Source organism: Diceros bicornis, chromosome 2, assembly GCF_020826845.1.
Source record: "Diceros bicornis minor isolate mBicDic1 chromosome 2, mDicBic1.mat.cur, whole genome shotgun sequence".
Lineage (NCBI taxonomy): Eukaryota > Metazoa > Chordata > Mammalia > Perissodactyla > Rhinocerotidae > Diceros > Diceros bicornis.
The window spans coordinates 64,672,464-64,691,129 of NC_080741.1; the positions used below are offsets into that span (position 1 = coordinate 64,672,464).

Here is an 18,666-nt window from a genome sequence, read left to right on the forward strand (position 1 = left end):
GGTTGCTTTTTCAATTTTTTTTTTTGTATGGGTTTATTTATTTATTTATTATTTTTTGTGAGGAGATCAACCCTGTGCTAACATCCGCCAATCCTCCTCTTTTTTTTGCTGAGGAAGACGGCCCTGGGCTAACATCTGTGCCCATCTTCCTCCACTTTATATGGGACGCCGCCACAGCATGGCTTGCCAAGTAGTACGTCGGTGCGCGCTCGGGATCCGAACCAGCGAACCCCGGGCCGCCGCAGCGGAGCGCGCGCACTTAACCGCTTGCGCCACCGGGCCGGCCCCGGTATGGGTTTATTTTTAAAATACTTTATTGGGAAATAATTTCAAACTTATAGAAAGTTGCTAGAATAAGAATAGTACAAAGAATGCGTTTACCTTGATTCACCTATTATTAACATTTCAACCCCTGGCTTGTTATTTGTTTGCTCTTTCCCTCTCCCCACATGTGATGTATTTTTAACCACTTTTAATGTTTTGTAGCCATTTAAGAGTAAGTTGCGTTCACCATGGCCCTTTGCCCCTAAATACATTAGAGTGTATTTCCTAAAAATAGGGAGGTATAATTGGTTAATTTTAAATGCAACAGGATAATATATCATTGAGTGGTGAATAAGTCTACTTTATTCATATTACGGTTGAAATAACAAAAGTGACATTTTCTTGTTGTTTAAATTTAAGGTAATCATTTTGGGTAGCTCATTTCATATGGACTTGAGGTAAGCTCATCAGAGCATACCTGGTGAATTATCCTTACTTGGATCTTAGCATAAATGTACATAATCCATTACAGAAGCCAGAAAATTTATTTGTACATATTTTTACTGAACCCATTTGATACAAGGAGATTTCTTTAAAAATACATTATACTTCATTCTCTTGACTTAAACGATTCTTGGGAAGCTAAAATTTGGTAAAACCTTCTCTTAAAAATAAATAATAGATGGTAAGGATACTGTGAAACTTTCCATGTCCCTATATAAATCACTGTGGAAATTGCTTTATAATTGCAACAAATTTTGATGAAAAATGTCAGCTAAAATTATGAAGCAATTAAATAAATTAACATGGCTGCCAAATAGATATATTAGTATCCGACACCCAGCCAAGGACTAATCCATATGTTATTAAGAGAAGACTCTTTTTTAAATTCAATACGTTAATTTTAAAAATGGTCTTTAAGGTGACTGCATCCAGAGAAATAAACCAAGAGCTTGAATTCTTGGAGGCTATTAGAACTGGGTTTGAATCTGAGTTCCATCATTACTAAACCGCGCATCTTTGAACGAGTCACGTACCTAAGTTCTCCACACCTCAATGCCACACTCATAATACAGGGATGAGAACACTTCACCTCTCAGGGTTTGGAGAGGGCTAAAAGAGACAAAACTTGTAAATCACTTAGCATGGTCCCTGGTACATATAGTAAGCACTCAATGAATGGCAGATGTTATTATTAAGCAGTGAGTCTGGTCTAACATGTTTTCATAAGAAGATTATAAATTACATCAACTGTAATTAAACTTAAATCTAAACTCCTACGGCTTTTCCTTCTTCTACACTCCTGAGAACCTTAGAATAAAGGATATCAGCCAAACCATGTTTATATGAGTCTATTAACAGACACATACAAATCAAGTCCAGTGTTAGGAGCTTTTTAAGTTTCCAGTTTTTCTTTCCTTTTTTCTCCAATATGACTCCAACCACTCAGCAAATATACAATGGCAATGAGGGTTAACAACGTATAATAAGAAATACAAAGAAAAAGAACATTGGGGAATTTGCTGATGCTGGGAATATGCAGAGAATGTGCTGTTTCAAGCATGCCTATTATTGGCTAAATCATCCAATTATTAATCCTCACTATGTTCTTGCCTGGCATCTAGTGTTGGGTTGTTTCTCAACAAATGTTGGAAAATCATATTTTGAACTTAGCTTGTTCCCCCTCAAAAAGAATGATATAAATCATAAAAAAAAAAAAAAGAGAATCATAGAAATAAGGCCCAAAGCCTAATGAGAACTTGAAAAGACAAAAGGGAGAATGCTGGGCTTGAGAAGTCATGTTAGAAAGGGAAGAGAAATGGGGTATGGAAGAAAGAACATTGATCTAAACAGGGGACCTTTAACTAGAGGACCTATGAAGTGCCATGCTTACGTTGGGTGCTTAGGTACTTCTCATAAACATCAATAAAAGTAATGAGAAAACGGAGCCCCAGAAAGCCTCAGTTACCTGCGCAAGCCAACAAAATTGCTAAGTGGTAGAACCCGCCAGCCCCTCCAGTCCACCATACCTGAAAGCCCATCACACCTGACAGTTCTAGCCCCAAGGAGAAGAGGAACTGTTTGAATTCAGGAATATCCAGGTCCTTCTTATGAGCTCACTTATGGTAACTCTCTTCTCCTTTGGCAAGAATTAAGAATAGAATCCACACTAGTAGCTTCAGTGCTCCTAAGGGGCACTGTAGAAATGAGAAGTGGTGTTTTGTTTTGGGTGGTCACTAACATGGGGTGTGCTCCTAGCATTTATCAGGGAGGTATTACCAGAATAACAAAGAATTTTCCCGCTTCCCTCATGACCTTTCAATGTCCCACCAGACATTCACGTGGATGAAAATTTGTTTACAGTTATTTGAGCCCAGACGCCAACTCCAAATCACATCTAAACAAAAAGTAGTTTGTTCTACACTGTATGATCTCACTCATATGTGGAATATAAACCAACACATGGACAGAGAAAACTGGACTGTGGTTACCAGGGCAGTGGGGGTGGGGGGTGGGCACAAGGGGTGAAGGGAGTCATATATGTGGTGCTGGACAAACAAAAATGTACAACCCAAAATTTCACAATGTTAGAAACCATTAAAACATCAATTAAAAAAAAATAAAAAAATAAATAAAAAAAGTAGTTTGTTCTAATCCCATTATTTTTTAATTTGATACAAAACTCCTAACCTAGACTATTGTGTTACTTTGTGAAACACAAACCATATCCCAGCTTATAGTTGGTGGAATAGGAAACTATGTATAAGAAGTGATACAGCAAGCAGAGGGGAAAATCCCCTTGATACAGACAGTCCTGTGCTAAAAGTGTTTTCTAGGTATAGAACACTGTAAGCACTATAAAAAGGACAAAAACAAATCAAAAGTATAAGAACTCATCCCTATCCAAGAATCTGCTTTGTTGCCAGAACATCCCATTAGATAGGGTGTTTCTAGCAGCACCATATTTAAAGTCATCTGTTAAAATATACATATTATATAGGATGGAGAACACTATACTGCAATATGAACCATTCACTTCTTTGTTCTAATTCTTGGCTTCTTTAAGGACAACCCAACAGGAATTAGGAAGGAAGGCAGGAAAGGTCAGGTGAAGGCAGTAAGGGGGTGTGTCAGTGGGTAGGAGGAGTCCCCAGACCACAGAGAAGCCAGGGGTGTGAAAACGTGAAAATACAGTATTGATGGGTAAAAGGGAAGGGGAGAGAAAGAGTTGAGAACTGATGGAGAAGCGATGAGGACAATTACTGACTGTATTATAGGCAATAAACATTTGCGACTGAATAGAAAAGAGGCAAGGTTTAAGAGTCCAATGGGCTTGAGTTCAGATCCTTAATAGTCTGTGTGGCCTGGATGAGGCCAGAGTTACAGCTGATAAATATACAAGCATCATGGCAGGGTACCTAGTATACAGTAGCAGTCCAAAAACAGGAGAACTATTACTATTATTACTAGTCACAGTTCTGCAACAGGCTAGGCTTTTTAAAGGCTAAAGCAATTCTTTATTTCAGACAGCACTTACTTTGGTTAGAGGACAAGGGCAATAATCACAGTGAGAAAGTTTCCACAGACTTTTATGTGATAAGGAGGATCAGTGTATGCTTACAGAACTGTCTAGTGCATAAATTGTGACCTGAAACATTCTACTTGTATCAAACACAACCTGAACACAGAGATGCACATTCCAGGAGAGAAGCAATTTTCCAACTCTCAGTTCTTTATCCTGGCCTCTTGCTGATAAATTGGTCTAGTTCATTACCATCAGCTCTAATTGAAGAATGGGTTGAATTCTAGGCAAGCAGTACTGGAAACAGCTGTGCTTAAGAGAAACTAATAGGTTCAAATAATTCCAAAGGTAATTTATGTCCCTGACATCACAGTCACATTCACAACCATAACTGTTAGCAGATGCTAAATGCCTATTTGAATATGGCAACTCTACAGATAAAGACCAGGATCATTTATGTTTACCACATCAAATTTAAATTGTCTTGTAGATCAAACACGTTTAATCCCTTTGTAAACTCCTTTAAGTCAATGATCAATGCCTCTTACACAGGTTATAATGGTCTCAGTATCAGTGAAAGCCTTGATCAACAAAGTGTTAAGCTACAGAACAAAACTGACTTTTCCTTTCCTCTTTCAGACGACCTTTGCTTGAAAAGAAAGATGAGCTCCTGAGCGTTGAGCCCAGAGAAGACAGAAGGGATGGGAGTGGTGCTATTCAGCATTCTGGAGAACCAGGACTCCCGGATGAGCTGTATCTTGCTTTGACAGCAGCAGTATAGTAAATGACAAGTCCTGTCAGGTAACGCATTTATCTTCACGGAAAAAACGGCCATTCCAAAGCAAGAATCTCAGATGTTGTCACATCAGCTAGGACAAGAAGTCATAAAGCAGGAAGGCTATCAAAGCAGGAGGTACAGCGATATCTAGATTGTAATTAGGAGGAGCTGTGAATGGGCACTGCCACTCCAAGCTCAGGGAGCCTTGACTTTCTTCCTCTGGGCTTGGATTACCAGCCAAGTAATCAGTAGTCTTTATCAGCCATCTCAGAGCTCAAGCCTCTGAGATGCCTTTTATGCTGAAAGGTTTATGGCAAGAGCAGCTCTGCCGATTCTCCCAAATGTTAAATAACCAAGAAAGAAAAATAAAACAAGAAAAACAAAGAGCATCTGTATCATTTCTTCATTTGTTCATTCATTCAACAGATATTTATTCTGGGGTCCAGGCACTAAGCTAGGTGAGGGCTGGTCACTGAGGTACAGCCTCTGACTTCAGAATAATTAGATTCTAACAGGACAGACAGACACGCAGCAGGGAGTGTCTTAAAGGGAGTGCTTAAAGGGAGTCGGAGAGGGTGGCTCTGGGAGCAGTGAAGATTGGGCAATAGGCCCAATCTATGCAGGCCTTTGTGGAGGAAGTGGCATTTAGGTTAAAGCTTAAAAGGCTGTGAACTGGTCAGATGGAAAGGTAGGGAAACAAGAGGAAATAGTATGTACCCAGTTAAAGGAAGACACCAGGTATGTTTAGAGAATGGATGAAATTTGTATGACGGACGCACTGAGGGGGAGGGGGTTGAGAATGTAAATAGAATTTGAGGGGCAGGAGACAAGAATATTATCCAGATGGTCCTGAGGAATGAGAGAAGTGAGCAACACGGATGACGTTCACATGCATTTCAAATCCATTTATTTCAAGGTGGTTTTCCACAGGTATTCTAAGAAGAGACTGAATGAAAAATAAGATAGGGGCGGCCCCGTGGCTTAGCGGTTACGTGCACGCACTATGAACTGGCGGCCCGGGTTCGGATCCCGCGGGTGCACCAACACACCGCTTCTCTGGCCATGCTGAGGCCGCATCCCACATACAGCAACTAGAAGGATGTGCAACTATGACATACAACTATCTACTGGGGCTTTGCGGGGAAAAAAAGGAGGAGGATTGGCAATAGATGTTAGCTCAGAGCCGGTCTTCCTCAGCAAAAAGAGGAGGATTAGCATGGATGTTAGCTCAGGGCTGATCTTCCTCACAAAAAAAAAAAAAAAAAGATAAACCGAGATATCCCAAGAGAATCTTGTAATGATTTTCTAAAAGCTAAATAATCATTAAGCAATTATTAAAATTCTATTGTACATACCAGGGAGTTACTTGAAAATCAGAGAGAAGATACTTATTTTTAAGGTATGGTGCCTTACACAACCTCCAACCCCAAGACATAAAACCCCATGATTTTAAAAAGCTAAAACTATAAAATTCAGCAGCAAGAAACTCTTTCTTTTTTTTCCACTCTCAATGGTCCATGTTATACTGCTCTAATCACACTGCTATTAATTACACCCAGCACAAGAGTTAGAACTGCTTTAACCCTGACCATGCTACTTGCTAACTGTGTGATGCTAAGCAAGCTATTAAACCTCTCTGAGCCTTTGTTTCCTCTAAGGGACCCAACTCTTAGGGCTGCTGTCGGTATTTGGTGAGACAATGCTTGAGGTAGGTATTTCTAGTTCCATTTTACTGAAGAGTAAATGAGACTTGTGGAGGTGACATGACTTGCACCAGGCCACACAGCTACAGAATAGCCCTCCAAATTCACACCAGGGCTTCTGACTCATTTCACATCTAGTTCGCTTTTCTGTCATATTTTTTTGGGGGGGAGGGTGGTGATTTTCAATGGTAAATATAATTAAATTCCAACTATGATGGCCTTTTTCATACTGTGGAAATAATAAAAGTTTTTGAATAAAGGCAAAATAAAAGAGCAGTGGAGAATAAGAATAACTATAGCAAAAAGCACCCTGGATGAGCATTCTAAATGGGTGAATTGTATGGTATGTGAATTATATCTCAATAAAGTTGTGAAAAATAAAAAAATTAAAATAGCACTAGATGAGAAGAGAGTAATGTGGCATTTAGAAGGGGGGGGTATGATTTGAGGAAGTTACATTTGTTGCTACATTTTCTTCCCTGTAAAATAGGGATGCTATTACCTGCATTGTCTTTGCCAAGGAATTAGAATGAAACAGAATTCTAAATGGTAAAATCCATCATGGTGCACATAAGGCTTTATTACACTATGAAGATACTAAAAAGAACTTGAGAACATAGGGGGTTTATTTGTTAATTTCTAATGACACATGAGCTTCCTACAATGTATAGGAAAAGAAGTCTACCCCAGCTTGCAAGCACCTGTTCATGAGGTCATCCCTTCTCAAAATACTGAAGTCACTGAAATATCAGCAGCAGGAAGTTCTGGAAAAATACAGATTACGTGAGTTTATTTCCCTGTGGCACAGTTATAGCATCATCAGAAGGATCCACTCTCCAAATCAAGGGCTTCCTAAGCCTTTAGCACAACAGGTTGGTAGGGACTTCTGCTTTACCAGTCACATGGGTCAAAGAATCAAAATAAACACAAATGTGGCTGCAGTTATCCAACTCTATAACAGAATCCCAAGTAACCCCTGGTCTACTCATGTTCAAAGGCACATACATTGCGCCAGACTCGGAAACAGACCTCTTGTAAATTTCCTTCTCATTTTATGAAAGAAACATAAAATAAAATGTTACTTGTTTTCTCTTTCAGTAGGAAGACCATTTCCACATTCCAAATTCCTGGCTTCACAGAAATGAAACATCAATACCAAAGGCTTTATATAAGCAAAGACAAAACACGATTTTCCACTGTTTTTAAAAGGCTGAGGTCATTTTTGCCCCAATTCCTACATAGTGGTAAGCTTAAAATCAAGCCATTTAGCTCACAGTCAGGTCCAATACATCAGTGGAAAAAATAAATGGGAAAGCATGCCAAAATGTAACCATAGTAACACCACAGATGCGTCAAGAAATGCTGTGCTCATTTGCTTCATTCTCCATTTCTTAAATTGGAATGTAAGTAGGGGAAAAATTATACAGAGAACAATCATGATTCTGCAATTACTGAATTCTGCAAAACTGCATTCAACCTGCTGTACTAGAACTTCAGAGACAGCTATGGTATAGCTACAGAAACAGCCCTGGATGGCATAAAAGTCAAAAAGACCTGGATCTGCCACTTATCAGTTGCTCAATCTCCCTGTGACTCTGTTTCCTCATGTGTAAAATGGGTATTCAAAAATCTCAACCTCAAAGGGTTATTCTAAGAGTAAAACTTGACAGTATATCAGAGGCAGGGCAATGGTGGACTCAGGAGACCTGAAGCCCTGGTCACCTTTAGCCTTGTTTTTATTGGCTTACCTTAGTGCATTGGTTTCTTGAGCTATAAAAAGAGAATGATAACTCCTACCTCACTCATGTGATTAACATTAAGATTATTATTAATCCAAGTGTAAGAAATTATGATCAGGCCATTAGTGTTATAGTTTTCAATTTCAATGCTAAAGACTAGAAGAACTGAGGGACAGAGATTCACATTAACACATTATCACACATTTTCTCTGTCAAATGCAGCTCTGCCACTCAGCAGAAAAGGGCAACCTTGGGCACTGACCCAAGTTACTTGCCGTCAACCCCTCTTCCTCTTGGCGCCTCAGTTTTAATAATAAGTAAAACGGAGGGCAGGGGGCTATTCTAGACTATGATCTCTAAGAGTCGCAGTCTAGACTTATAGTCTAAGTCTTTGCAGATCTATCACATGCCTTAGATTCAATCTATCTGTTTCTTATCTTGCAGTACTATCAGAAAACATTAGCACTCTAGCACATCACTTGCACAATATTATTTTTTAAAGAAAATAAATTTATAGCAAACAAATGACAGCAATAAGCAGGGTACTTTGAACTTCAAATTATTCCTCCTTTCTTCTGCTGGTTAAAAGATGATGTTTCTAAAAGAAATATTTCATGGGCCGGCCCCGTGGCTTGGTGGTTAAGTGCGCGCGCTCCGATGCTGGTGGCCCGGGTTCAGGTCCCGGGCGCGCACCGAGGCACCACTTCTCCGTCCATCCTGAGGCCGAGTCCCACATACAGCAACTAGAAGGATGTGCAGCTATGACATACAACTATCTACTGGGGCTTTGGGGGGAAAAAATAAATAAATAAAATCTTTAAAAAAAAAAAATAAATAAATAAATAAATAAATAAAATATTTCAACTTTGAAGGACAGGGAAATAGAAGAAAAGAAAACTTCCAATTAATAAAATCAGAATCATTCTTTCTTCTTATTTTGAATGAAATTAAACAACTGTATGTCTTCCCAGGATTCCAACCTTATGATTTAGCTGTATAGGAATGTAGTTTGCTAGAGCATAGTAATACTTCACTACAACTGAGTTGGCAATTTATCTACCCCATAGACTGACTTCCATCCTTCCCTCCCTTAACACAAAAGCCCTGCTTTCACAGTCCTTCTGTTCTATGTCTTGCTTTCTCAGATTTTGCCTGATCTAATAGTTTTGGGCTTTGGGTTTTTTAATCTGTGGAAATCATTTCTTTAAACAAAATTATATATGAAATCCTGATTTATGAATCTGATAAAGTTGGCTGAATGGAAAAGCATGAGGAGGAAGAGAGAGTCCACTGAGGCATTCCCTTTGCTGAGGGAGTGTTAGGGACCCATTGATCTCCACAGGGGTCACTCTGAAGGCCTCTGACCTGGTCCACTCCATTAATAACAGTGACGGTTAACATTTATGGAGGCTTACACCATGCCAATACTGTACAAAATGCATTTATGTACTTCATCCCATTTACTCCTCATAACAGTCCTATGAAGTTAGTATGATCGAGATGTCCTTTTCACTGATTGAAAACTGGACCTTACAAAGAAGAAATAATTCACCCGGCATTATAAGCTAGTAAGTGGCAGAGCTAGAACTCAAAAGCCAGGTAATTCACCTTGTGCTGTGCTGTATGTCCCACTGTCAATTATGATTCCCTGGACTTACGGAGTTTCTAAGTGAGCAAGCCGCCAAGTGTTCCAGAACCAATTGTTGAGCTCTTCTTTCTCCCCTCAACTTTTCACCCACCCACCCAGCAGTCAGATGCCCACACTGGCTACTCACAAGGCACAGCATGGCGGTAAAGGTTATCCCTTATGGTCTGCTGGAGCTCATGATCAGGAGACCCTTTCTGGAACCGCTGATTGAGAAAATGTCGCAGGTCCTTGTTCAGCTTTCCTCCTGCAGGAAACATATAAAACACACAGAACATATGAACATCAGAGCGTCCTAAAGACTGAGCAGCCTGAGATCTGTGTGCAGGAAAGCCACATGAAGCCATTCGAGTCAGCCGCTCTCAGTCATTAGGAGGACTTATTTTAGGTTTCCCTCTGCAGGGGAAAAAGCAAGCAAGAATGTAATAAAGATAAAACAGCACTGAAATAGCATTAATTTGGGGGTCCCATTTCACATAACACTAGAAGGCTAAAATAACAAGGAATTTAAACTAGGCTATTAGATTTAAAATATGTGCCATATACACTTGAAGACACTATTAGCAGGACAGTAAATGACAGAAACCTTAAGCAGGACAATCGAGCAATAGCTGACATATTATAAAATGTTCTTTGACCAGGGATCTAATTGGTAGAAATTTATCCTATGGATATACTTGCAAAAGTCTGCCAAAATCTCCAGTACTGTTTATTGCAGCATTTTTATAACAGCAAATAAATAAAAATGAAAACAAAAAACCTGAAAACCATCACCAGGGATCAACTAAGCACAGTTCATCCATCTAACAACTGGTCTGCAAAAGCTAGATCTTCATGTGTTGATAATGTGGGAAAATATGTGCAATAGAGGATACTGTCTGATCCCTTTTGTCTACAAAGGAATAAGAAAAGGAAAAACCATGTATTAATGGAAAGAATCACTGTGGAAGGAAGAAAGCTTTAACAACCATTTCCTTAAGGGAGAAGGACTTGAGCTTGGGAAATTAAGGAGGAGATGTCACTCTTCATTATATAGACAGATAGATAAAGATATACAGATCTTACTATCCTGTTGATTTACAAACACTAGATACATTGCTTTTTAATTATTGGTGGTGGTTAAGCAATAATTACCTGGGTGGGTCTATGTGTTTATTTCTTTGTAATTCTCTACTCTTAACAGAACAAAACAAAAGCTAAAAAAAAATTATATTGTTACAAAAATGTGTCATAGAAAGGAGAAGGTAAGTAAATGTTTTTTTAGATTATAAATACAAATTACAGTCTATAGGATCAACAGAAGGCTTGTAGATCAACCTAGCTAACATGCATTCTTAATGGAGAAAAATGCTTCAGTGACAGCTAAAAATAACAAGGCTAAGATTGTCCTTCCATTTTTAGACAAGATAAAAATTAGGTAAGAGCATTGCTAGCCTTAGAGAAACAAAGCAGCAATGCCATAGCCATGTGAGCCTCAAAATTCATGTCTTCAGATGATAACTTCCCCATGGTCAAAAAGAGTAAATCATGAGGGTGACAGGGATGGTTAAGATGATGAAATGTCCTACCTAGGGCAGGAAACTACTGATCTTTACTCTAACATCATATTCAAAACAAGATTTTCTGCTACGGTTGATCATTTTAGAATAGACTAACGAAACCTGACGAACTATTTTATTTTAATTGTATTATACCTATGGTTTCAAGTGGTCAAAAGAAAAACACATATATTCAAGTCAATCTTAGGTCATTCAATAAAATTCAATTATTCATCAAATATTTATTGAATGAAGAAGACAAACACCCACACACTCCGCTCACTGCCCCCTAAAATCAGCACAAGGTTTGAACAGACAGTTCACAAAAGAATATATATGACTGGCCATTAAGCACATGAAAAGATATTCAATATCATTAATTATCAGAGAAAGGCAAATTAAAACCACAATGAGATCCTACTACACACCCACTAGAATGGCAAAAATTAAAAAGACTGACACACAATATCACGTGTTAGCAAAATTGTGAAGCAACAGGAACCTTTATACACTGCTGGTGTATAAGCCAGCCCTCGTGGTCTAGTGGTTAAGATTAGGCGCTCTCACCACCATAGCCCAGTTTTGCTTCCTGATCAAGGAACCACACTACCCACCTGTCGGTTGTCGTACTGTGGCAGCTGCGTGTTGCTGTGATACAAATACAAGCAGGGTCACTCACGGTGGACAGGTTTTAGCAGAGCTTCCAGACTAAGACAGGCTAGGAAGAAGGACCTGGCCACCCACTTCCAGTTGGCCATGAAAACCCTATGAATAGCAATGGACCACTGTCTACTATAGCATTAGAAGGTGAGAGGATGGTGCAAACAGACCAGACACGGTTCCTCTCTGCTGTACACAGGGTTGCTAGGAGTCAGAATCAACTCAATGGCACTAACAACAAGTGGGTGTATAAAATTGTCCATCCTCTTGGAAAAACAATTTGGCAGTATCTTATAAAGTTAAACCTTCACTAACCAAATGACCTGACAATTCTACTCTTATTTATGAAAGAGAAATGAAAGCAAGTCCACACATACACATAAAAACTTGCAGATGAATCTTCACAGCAACTTTATTCATTACATAGTAGTCCAAAATTGGAAACAACCCAAATGTCTATCAACAAGTGAATGGATAAACTGTATTATATTCAAACAATAGGATACTACCTAACAATTAAAAGGAAAAAACTAACATATACAGTAATATTGATGAATCTCAAACACATAATGCAAGGCAAAAGAAGCTAGACACAAAAGAGAACACACTGTATGATTCCATTTATATAAAAAGTTTTAGTACAGGCTAAACTAATCTATAGTGACAGAAAGTAGTTCAGTGGTTACCTGGGACTGAGGGGAGACAGACACTGACTGCAAATGGGCACAAAGGAATTAAGATCTATGCAGGGCACCAATGTCAATTTCCCGGTTTTGCAATTGCATGATAGTTATGCAAGATGTTACCATTGGGGGAAACTGGGTGAAGGATACATGGGACCTCTGTACTTTTTTACAACTTCCTGCGTGTCTACAATGATTTCAAAATAAAAAGTTTTTAAAAAGGGGAGCACAAGGGAACTTTTTGGAGGAGATGCTAATAGAATATATCTTGATTATGGTATTGGTAAGACAGGCTTATACAGTTATCGAAACTTACGGAACTGTATATGGAAATAGGTGCATTTTGCGGTATGAAAATTATACTGCAATAAGATCTATTTCGAAAGTTTGAAATATACATAATTATTGAATGACTATGTTGTACCCACTGTTCTAAATGCTTAGTTCTCAAATTCCATTAGAGAATTGCACTGAGAGAAGAACAGAATAAATCTTGGTAGTTAAGACATAAAGGCCTGGGTTTAAATCCTGGCTCCGCTATTTATTAGCGGGTGAGCCCAAGCGCATTGCTCAATCTCTGAACCTCACTTTTCTCACCTGCAAAAATAGAGCACAGAAATAACAGTAGCTCCACCACAAGATTGTTGTGAGGATTAAATGAGATTTGGACAGTGCTTGGCAAAGAGAAAGTGCTCAATGAAAGATGGAAATTCTCACTATTAGAACGTAGAGCGGACAACTGTTTGAGGCAAGTGGGGAAAGAACTGAGGTCAGTCCAAAGATGGACAGTCACACTTTTTAAAAAGGCAGATAAACATAAAAGCCATCCTATTGGTTTACAAATAGAAACAAAATACTGGCCTAGGGAAATTTGGATTACAGGACATTTCTAGAGTTTCTAGAAGTAAATAAAATTCTACTCATCCTAAAATGGTCTGGACATATTTAAACTGGTTAACAAATATTTAGGGTGTACTTAATACATTCCAGGCACTGTACCGGAGTTGAAGATCAGAAAATGAAACCAACTGGTAAATCACTGATATCTGATAATCACACCCACCAACTCTACCTCTAGGTATAAGGCACTGTGGCATTTGATAATAAGGATAACAATGTTTACCAGCAAAATCTCCATTGCCTAGAATTCAGGGTTTTATATATATTCTCCTTAGGAGACCACAGTTCTAGACATTAAAAAGACACTGACGGTTATCATTTGAGCCATGAGTAGCAAAGATGTCTATGGAATCCAAATGTATTTCTTGAGTCAAAAGCATAATTTCAAAGAAGATTCAGAATACAGTATCTCTTTATTCCATATATAACATAGGTTCACACATCCTTATGGATCATAAGCGGTATCTATCAAGATAAACTACGGATATATGGATTGGAAGGCATTCTTAAGACAGAGAAACTCTTGGTTTACACTTGAGCTTTACATTAAAACTAGCCAAGCTAGCTAAAGTTTATGATCATCAGACTAAAACTCCTCTCTACTGCGGATGTGCAAAAGGGCAGGGTTAACAATGCTGCCAGTTAACATTTACTCTGCGTTCCGTGACATTTGTAAGCGAAAAGCCTCAACCTTCGCATTACATTAAGAATACTGTACTTTTTGGCATCTAATCTCAAATTAATTGCCAATTATTCAGGGGACATATCTATAAATCTTCTCCTAATTGTCAAGGGCAGTGAGCCAATGAAATAATAAGTTGCAAGAGAGATTGTCATAGCATCTTCACTTTCTTTGAAATTCAAGATTTGTTTTGCAAATGGAAAAGAGAACATAGGTCAGGAATATGTGGAACTTTTTCCAAGAAAAGGATTCAGAACTTTTTTTAAAATTTTAAGAAAATTTTATAATTTAAATGGGAAAAATGGAGCTTAGACTGTGCTAGATTTGCCATTATTTTACATTTTCATATCTATAAATCTGGAATTCTGTGTCTTCTAAACAATATATCTCTGCTTTTTTTCATTCACCTTGGTTTACAGAAATTGAACCATGTCAATCAATGTAATTTTTGTTAATTAGTTTAAATGTTGTATAATATTCCCTTTAAAAATGTACCAAAATTTATTTCTCCTTCATAATAAATTAGACTATTTCCAATGTTTTTAACAATACAACAATGCTGCAGTAAATGTCATTGTAATGCCTTTGTTTTTAAACAAATGTGTGAATTTTCGTTTCCTCTAGACTATCGCAACCTCTAAATGGACATAGATATCAACAACCTACGTCGACATTGCTAAATTCTCCAAAATGGTGGTACCAACATAACTTTCCACCACCAGTTTTAGAGGTCCTGTTTCCCCACATTTGCTATTATTAGTGTATCAGGGTCCCCAAGACCACTCCCAGATTTGATGACTCGCTAGGAAGATTCACAGGACTCAGTATACAGTTATACTTATAGATATGATTTATTACAACAAAAGGGTACAGAGCAAAATCAGCAAAGATATAAGGTTAATGGGGCAACAAAGGAAATCAGTGCAAGTTTCCAAGAGTCCTCTCTCAGTGGAGTCACACACTTAATTCCCCATGCAACAAGTTGTGACAACACGTGTGAAATGTTGCCCAGCAGGGAAGCTCATTAGACACTCCAGGCCCAGAGTTTTATTATGAGCTTGTCACATGGTCATGAAACAAAACTCCAGACTCTCAGAAGGAAAGCATGAACCATATCTTTTGCACGAACAGTTAAAGCTTAGTGAGCCACTCTTATCAGTTCTAGGAATGGAAGGAACTCTCCTGAAATCCGAATTCCTAGATTCCAGCCAACAGCCAACTTGGTAAGCAAGTCTTCAAACAGTCATTAACTCTTTTCTGCACAGTCTATCTTTTAAAAATCTTCCTAATAAAGATAAAACAATATCTTGGTGTTATACTAATTTACAATTATTGATTACTAGTGAAAATGAGCAATTTATCTTTTTTTTGTCTATGTTTCCTCTTCTCTAACTTGCCTGTTCACATTCTTTGCGCATTTTCTGAAAGAATTTTCTTGTTATTCTTGATAAGATGTTCTTTATATATTCTGGATGTGATTCATTTATCAATTATTTATGTTGTAAATTTTGAATGGCATTACTTAAACATAAAATGATCCCCTAACATAATGGAATTGTGTTGTTTCTCCAACTTTTTCTCTCACATGCTAGAGAGTTTTCTGCCAACTCAACCAGAAGCATCATTTTCAAGGTGATGGATTATGAAAGGACTCTGCTTGGTCTGATCTCTATCTCCTAGGATTTAGATTCTAAGGGAGAACGCTAGTCAACAGAAATAATCTTCATGGTCAAGAAACTAGGTTTCCAGAGAGAACATTTTTGAGTCCTCTCAAGTCATCCATTTCTGACCAAGAAGCCAAAACACTAGTCTGTGTCATATGAGCTTCAGAACATCCACCTCTAGAAGGTAAATAATAAATAGCATTTCATCATAATTAGAATTTAATACATTTCAAATTTTCCATGCTGAGGAAAACTTGCATAAAGATATTAAACTAATCACACTTCCAGGTGATTCTGCTTTAACACACAATTTCTTCAAGCAATGATTATAGTTGTAGGAAAGGGATATTTATTAAGGCAATACAAATGGTTTGTACTGCAGCGAGCTATCACAATAAAAAAATCTGTATCCGTTCAGCAGTTTAGATTTATAAAGGATAGTTTTTTTTTTAACACAAAATTATAAATTGAAATACAAATTAATTAGTTTTATAGTGGCTCAAACTTACAATCCAAAATACAGTGAAATGTGCTTTGTCTGAAAAACATGTCTGTATTTGTTTCTTTCGAATACATTTTTGTCTAACATTTTCTTACTGAAAAAATAATATTAATTATTGGAAAGTTAGTGTTTAATGGGTACAGAGTTTCAGTTGGGAAAGAGGAAAGAGTTCTGGAGATGGATGGTGGTGATGGTTGCATAACAACGTGAATGTACAGTATACTAACTCCTGGCCTAGATGTTGGCCCTGATCCCCAGATGAGCAATTCTCCTTAGGTAATTCTTGGGGTAGAGTTGCAGGGTATTCATTGTCTCCAAGGTTAGCCTAAGCTGCATTACCCAGAAACTTGCTGAAATGCAAATTATTGGGATCTATCCCAAACATACTGAATTAGAAACTCTGAGGGTGGGGTTCAACAACCACGGTTTAACAAGCCTTCCAGGTGATTCTAAGACATGCTGAAGTTTGCGAACTAATGGTCCGAGCCACAGCAAAGCCCCCTAACAAAAGGTGGGGAGCTAGGCTCTGAGACTATTTCCTTATTTCTCACAAACGTTCCCCATCTCTCGAAAACCTCAAGTGCTGCCCCTCCACGACTGCACTAATGATAACACCTTATAGTAACAGGCGCAGCACGAACGACTCCAGACAGGTGGTGCTTCAGCAGACAGGCAGAGATTGAATCCACTCCCCTAGCAGTACAAACACAGTTGTTCTTTCAGTCCTGTTTCTGTAGAACTTAACAACAAAGAAAAAGAAAAATGTGCAGTGAGCCTGTGATGTGAAATAGAGGCTCTAGGACGGATTTATGCATGCTGATGAAGCTCTAGAAACTACTATTTACATTTAACTCCCCACCTGGACGAGCACAAAGCAGTCTGCTAGCACTTCAGGACATCACTTTATTATTCTTTCCTGCCTGCCTTCTCTGTTCTTTTTCTCCTGGTGAATCTTTTTATAAGAAATTTCCATCCTATAGTGAGAAGAAACCTGAATTACGTATAGAAAGAAAAGCAAGGTTTAAATTCCATCGTCTCTATTTTTTCATTATTTCCAGCTTTTTGTGTTTCTTAGATTTATTCTAGTTAAACTAGCGTAGTAAATTTGTTCAAAAAAAAAAAAGATTTATGTAGAGAAAACAGAAAGATAATGTTCCCCTGTTGGCAAAATAACATAGCTGATGTGAGCTTATGTACAGCTCTAACCAACAAACAGCTACAGGACATCACCAAAAGCTGAAGTCAGATGTCTCTACACTCAGAACCTTGAGCGGAATCTGAAAGCGTGTGCGTGTGCGTGTGTCCTTCAAGAAGACACTACATCACTGCACTGGGATCTAACAGAACTCTGCTCAGGTGACCCACTGGACTCGAGTGATGACAGCGAACATTTCTTGAGCACTTTCGACAGGTCAGGCATAGTGCTAAGTAATAACTTTACATCTTCACTCCAACCCAATGAGGCTGGTTCTATTTTCAGTCCAATTTTACAGAAGAATAAGCCAAGGCTTGCAAATAGCCCCATCACCTAGGTAATATGGCAAAATGGAAATATGTGTAAATATAGAGAGATGAAATGGGTATGTCAAGATGTTAAGAACTGGTCAAGCTAGGTGATGGGAGTATACATTATGCTGTTCTTCTTTTGTTTGTTTGTTTTTTGGTAGAGAAGATTCGCCCTGAGCTAACATCTATGCCAGTCTTCCTCTATTTTGTATGTGAGTCGCTGCCTCAGCATGGCTGACGAGTGGTGCAGGCCTGTGCCTGGGATCCGAACCTGCGAACCCAGGCAGCTGAAGTGGAGTGCCCCAAACCCAACCACTATGCAACATGGCCGGCCCCAATATTGTGCTGTTCTTTCAATAGCAGTATGGGTTTGAAATTTTTCAAAATAAGAGTAAAATTAGGGCCGGCCCGGTGGCTTAGCGGTTAAGTGCATGCGCTCCGCTACTGGCGGCCGGGGTTCGGATCCCGGGCGCGCACCGCTTCTCCGGCCATGCTGAGGCCGCATCCCACATACAGCAACTAGAAGGATGTGCAACTATGACATACAACTATCTACTGGGGCTTTGGGGAACAAAAAACAAGGAGGACGACTGGCAATAGATGGTCTTCCTCAGCAAAAAGAGGAGGATTAGCATGGATGTTAGCTCAGGGCTGACCTCCCTCACAAAAAAAAAAAAAAGAGTAAAATTACTATTTTTCTAAAGCAGTTACATTCACCATGCCACTAGAAAACAACTATGTGAATCTCAATATAAAAACCAAAGACTCACTTCCCATCTAAACTGCCACATTATAAAGCTGTCCCAATAGCCTTCTCGATGCCCAACATAACGTAGAAACCTAGCAAGTGACATCTGAAGGGCACTGGCTTCTCGAGAA

The 18,666-nt window shown here is 38.6% G+C and overlaps 1 protein-coding gene across 4 annotated transcripts in view; it reads right to left on the bottom strand.

The window, feature by feature from the left end:
- The window catches only part of MAGI1 (membrane associated guanylate kinase, WW and PDZ domain containing 1), a 630,558-nt gene that overhangs the window by 233,633 nt on the left and 378,259 nt on the right, over nt 1-18,666 (bottom strand). For all 4 annotated transcript variants that reach the window (XM_058562542.1, XM_058562531.1, XM_058562564.1 and 1 more), the window contains exon 2: nt 9,783-9,899. In XM_058562542.1, the coding sequence (XP_058418525.1) occupies nt 9,783-9,899 (117 nt within the window). The remainder of the gene's footprint in view (nt 1-9,782; nt 9,900-18,666) is intronic.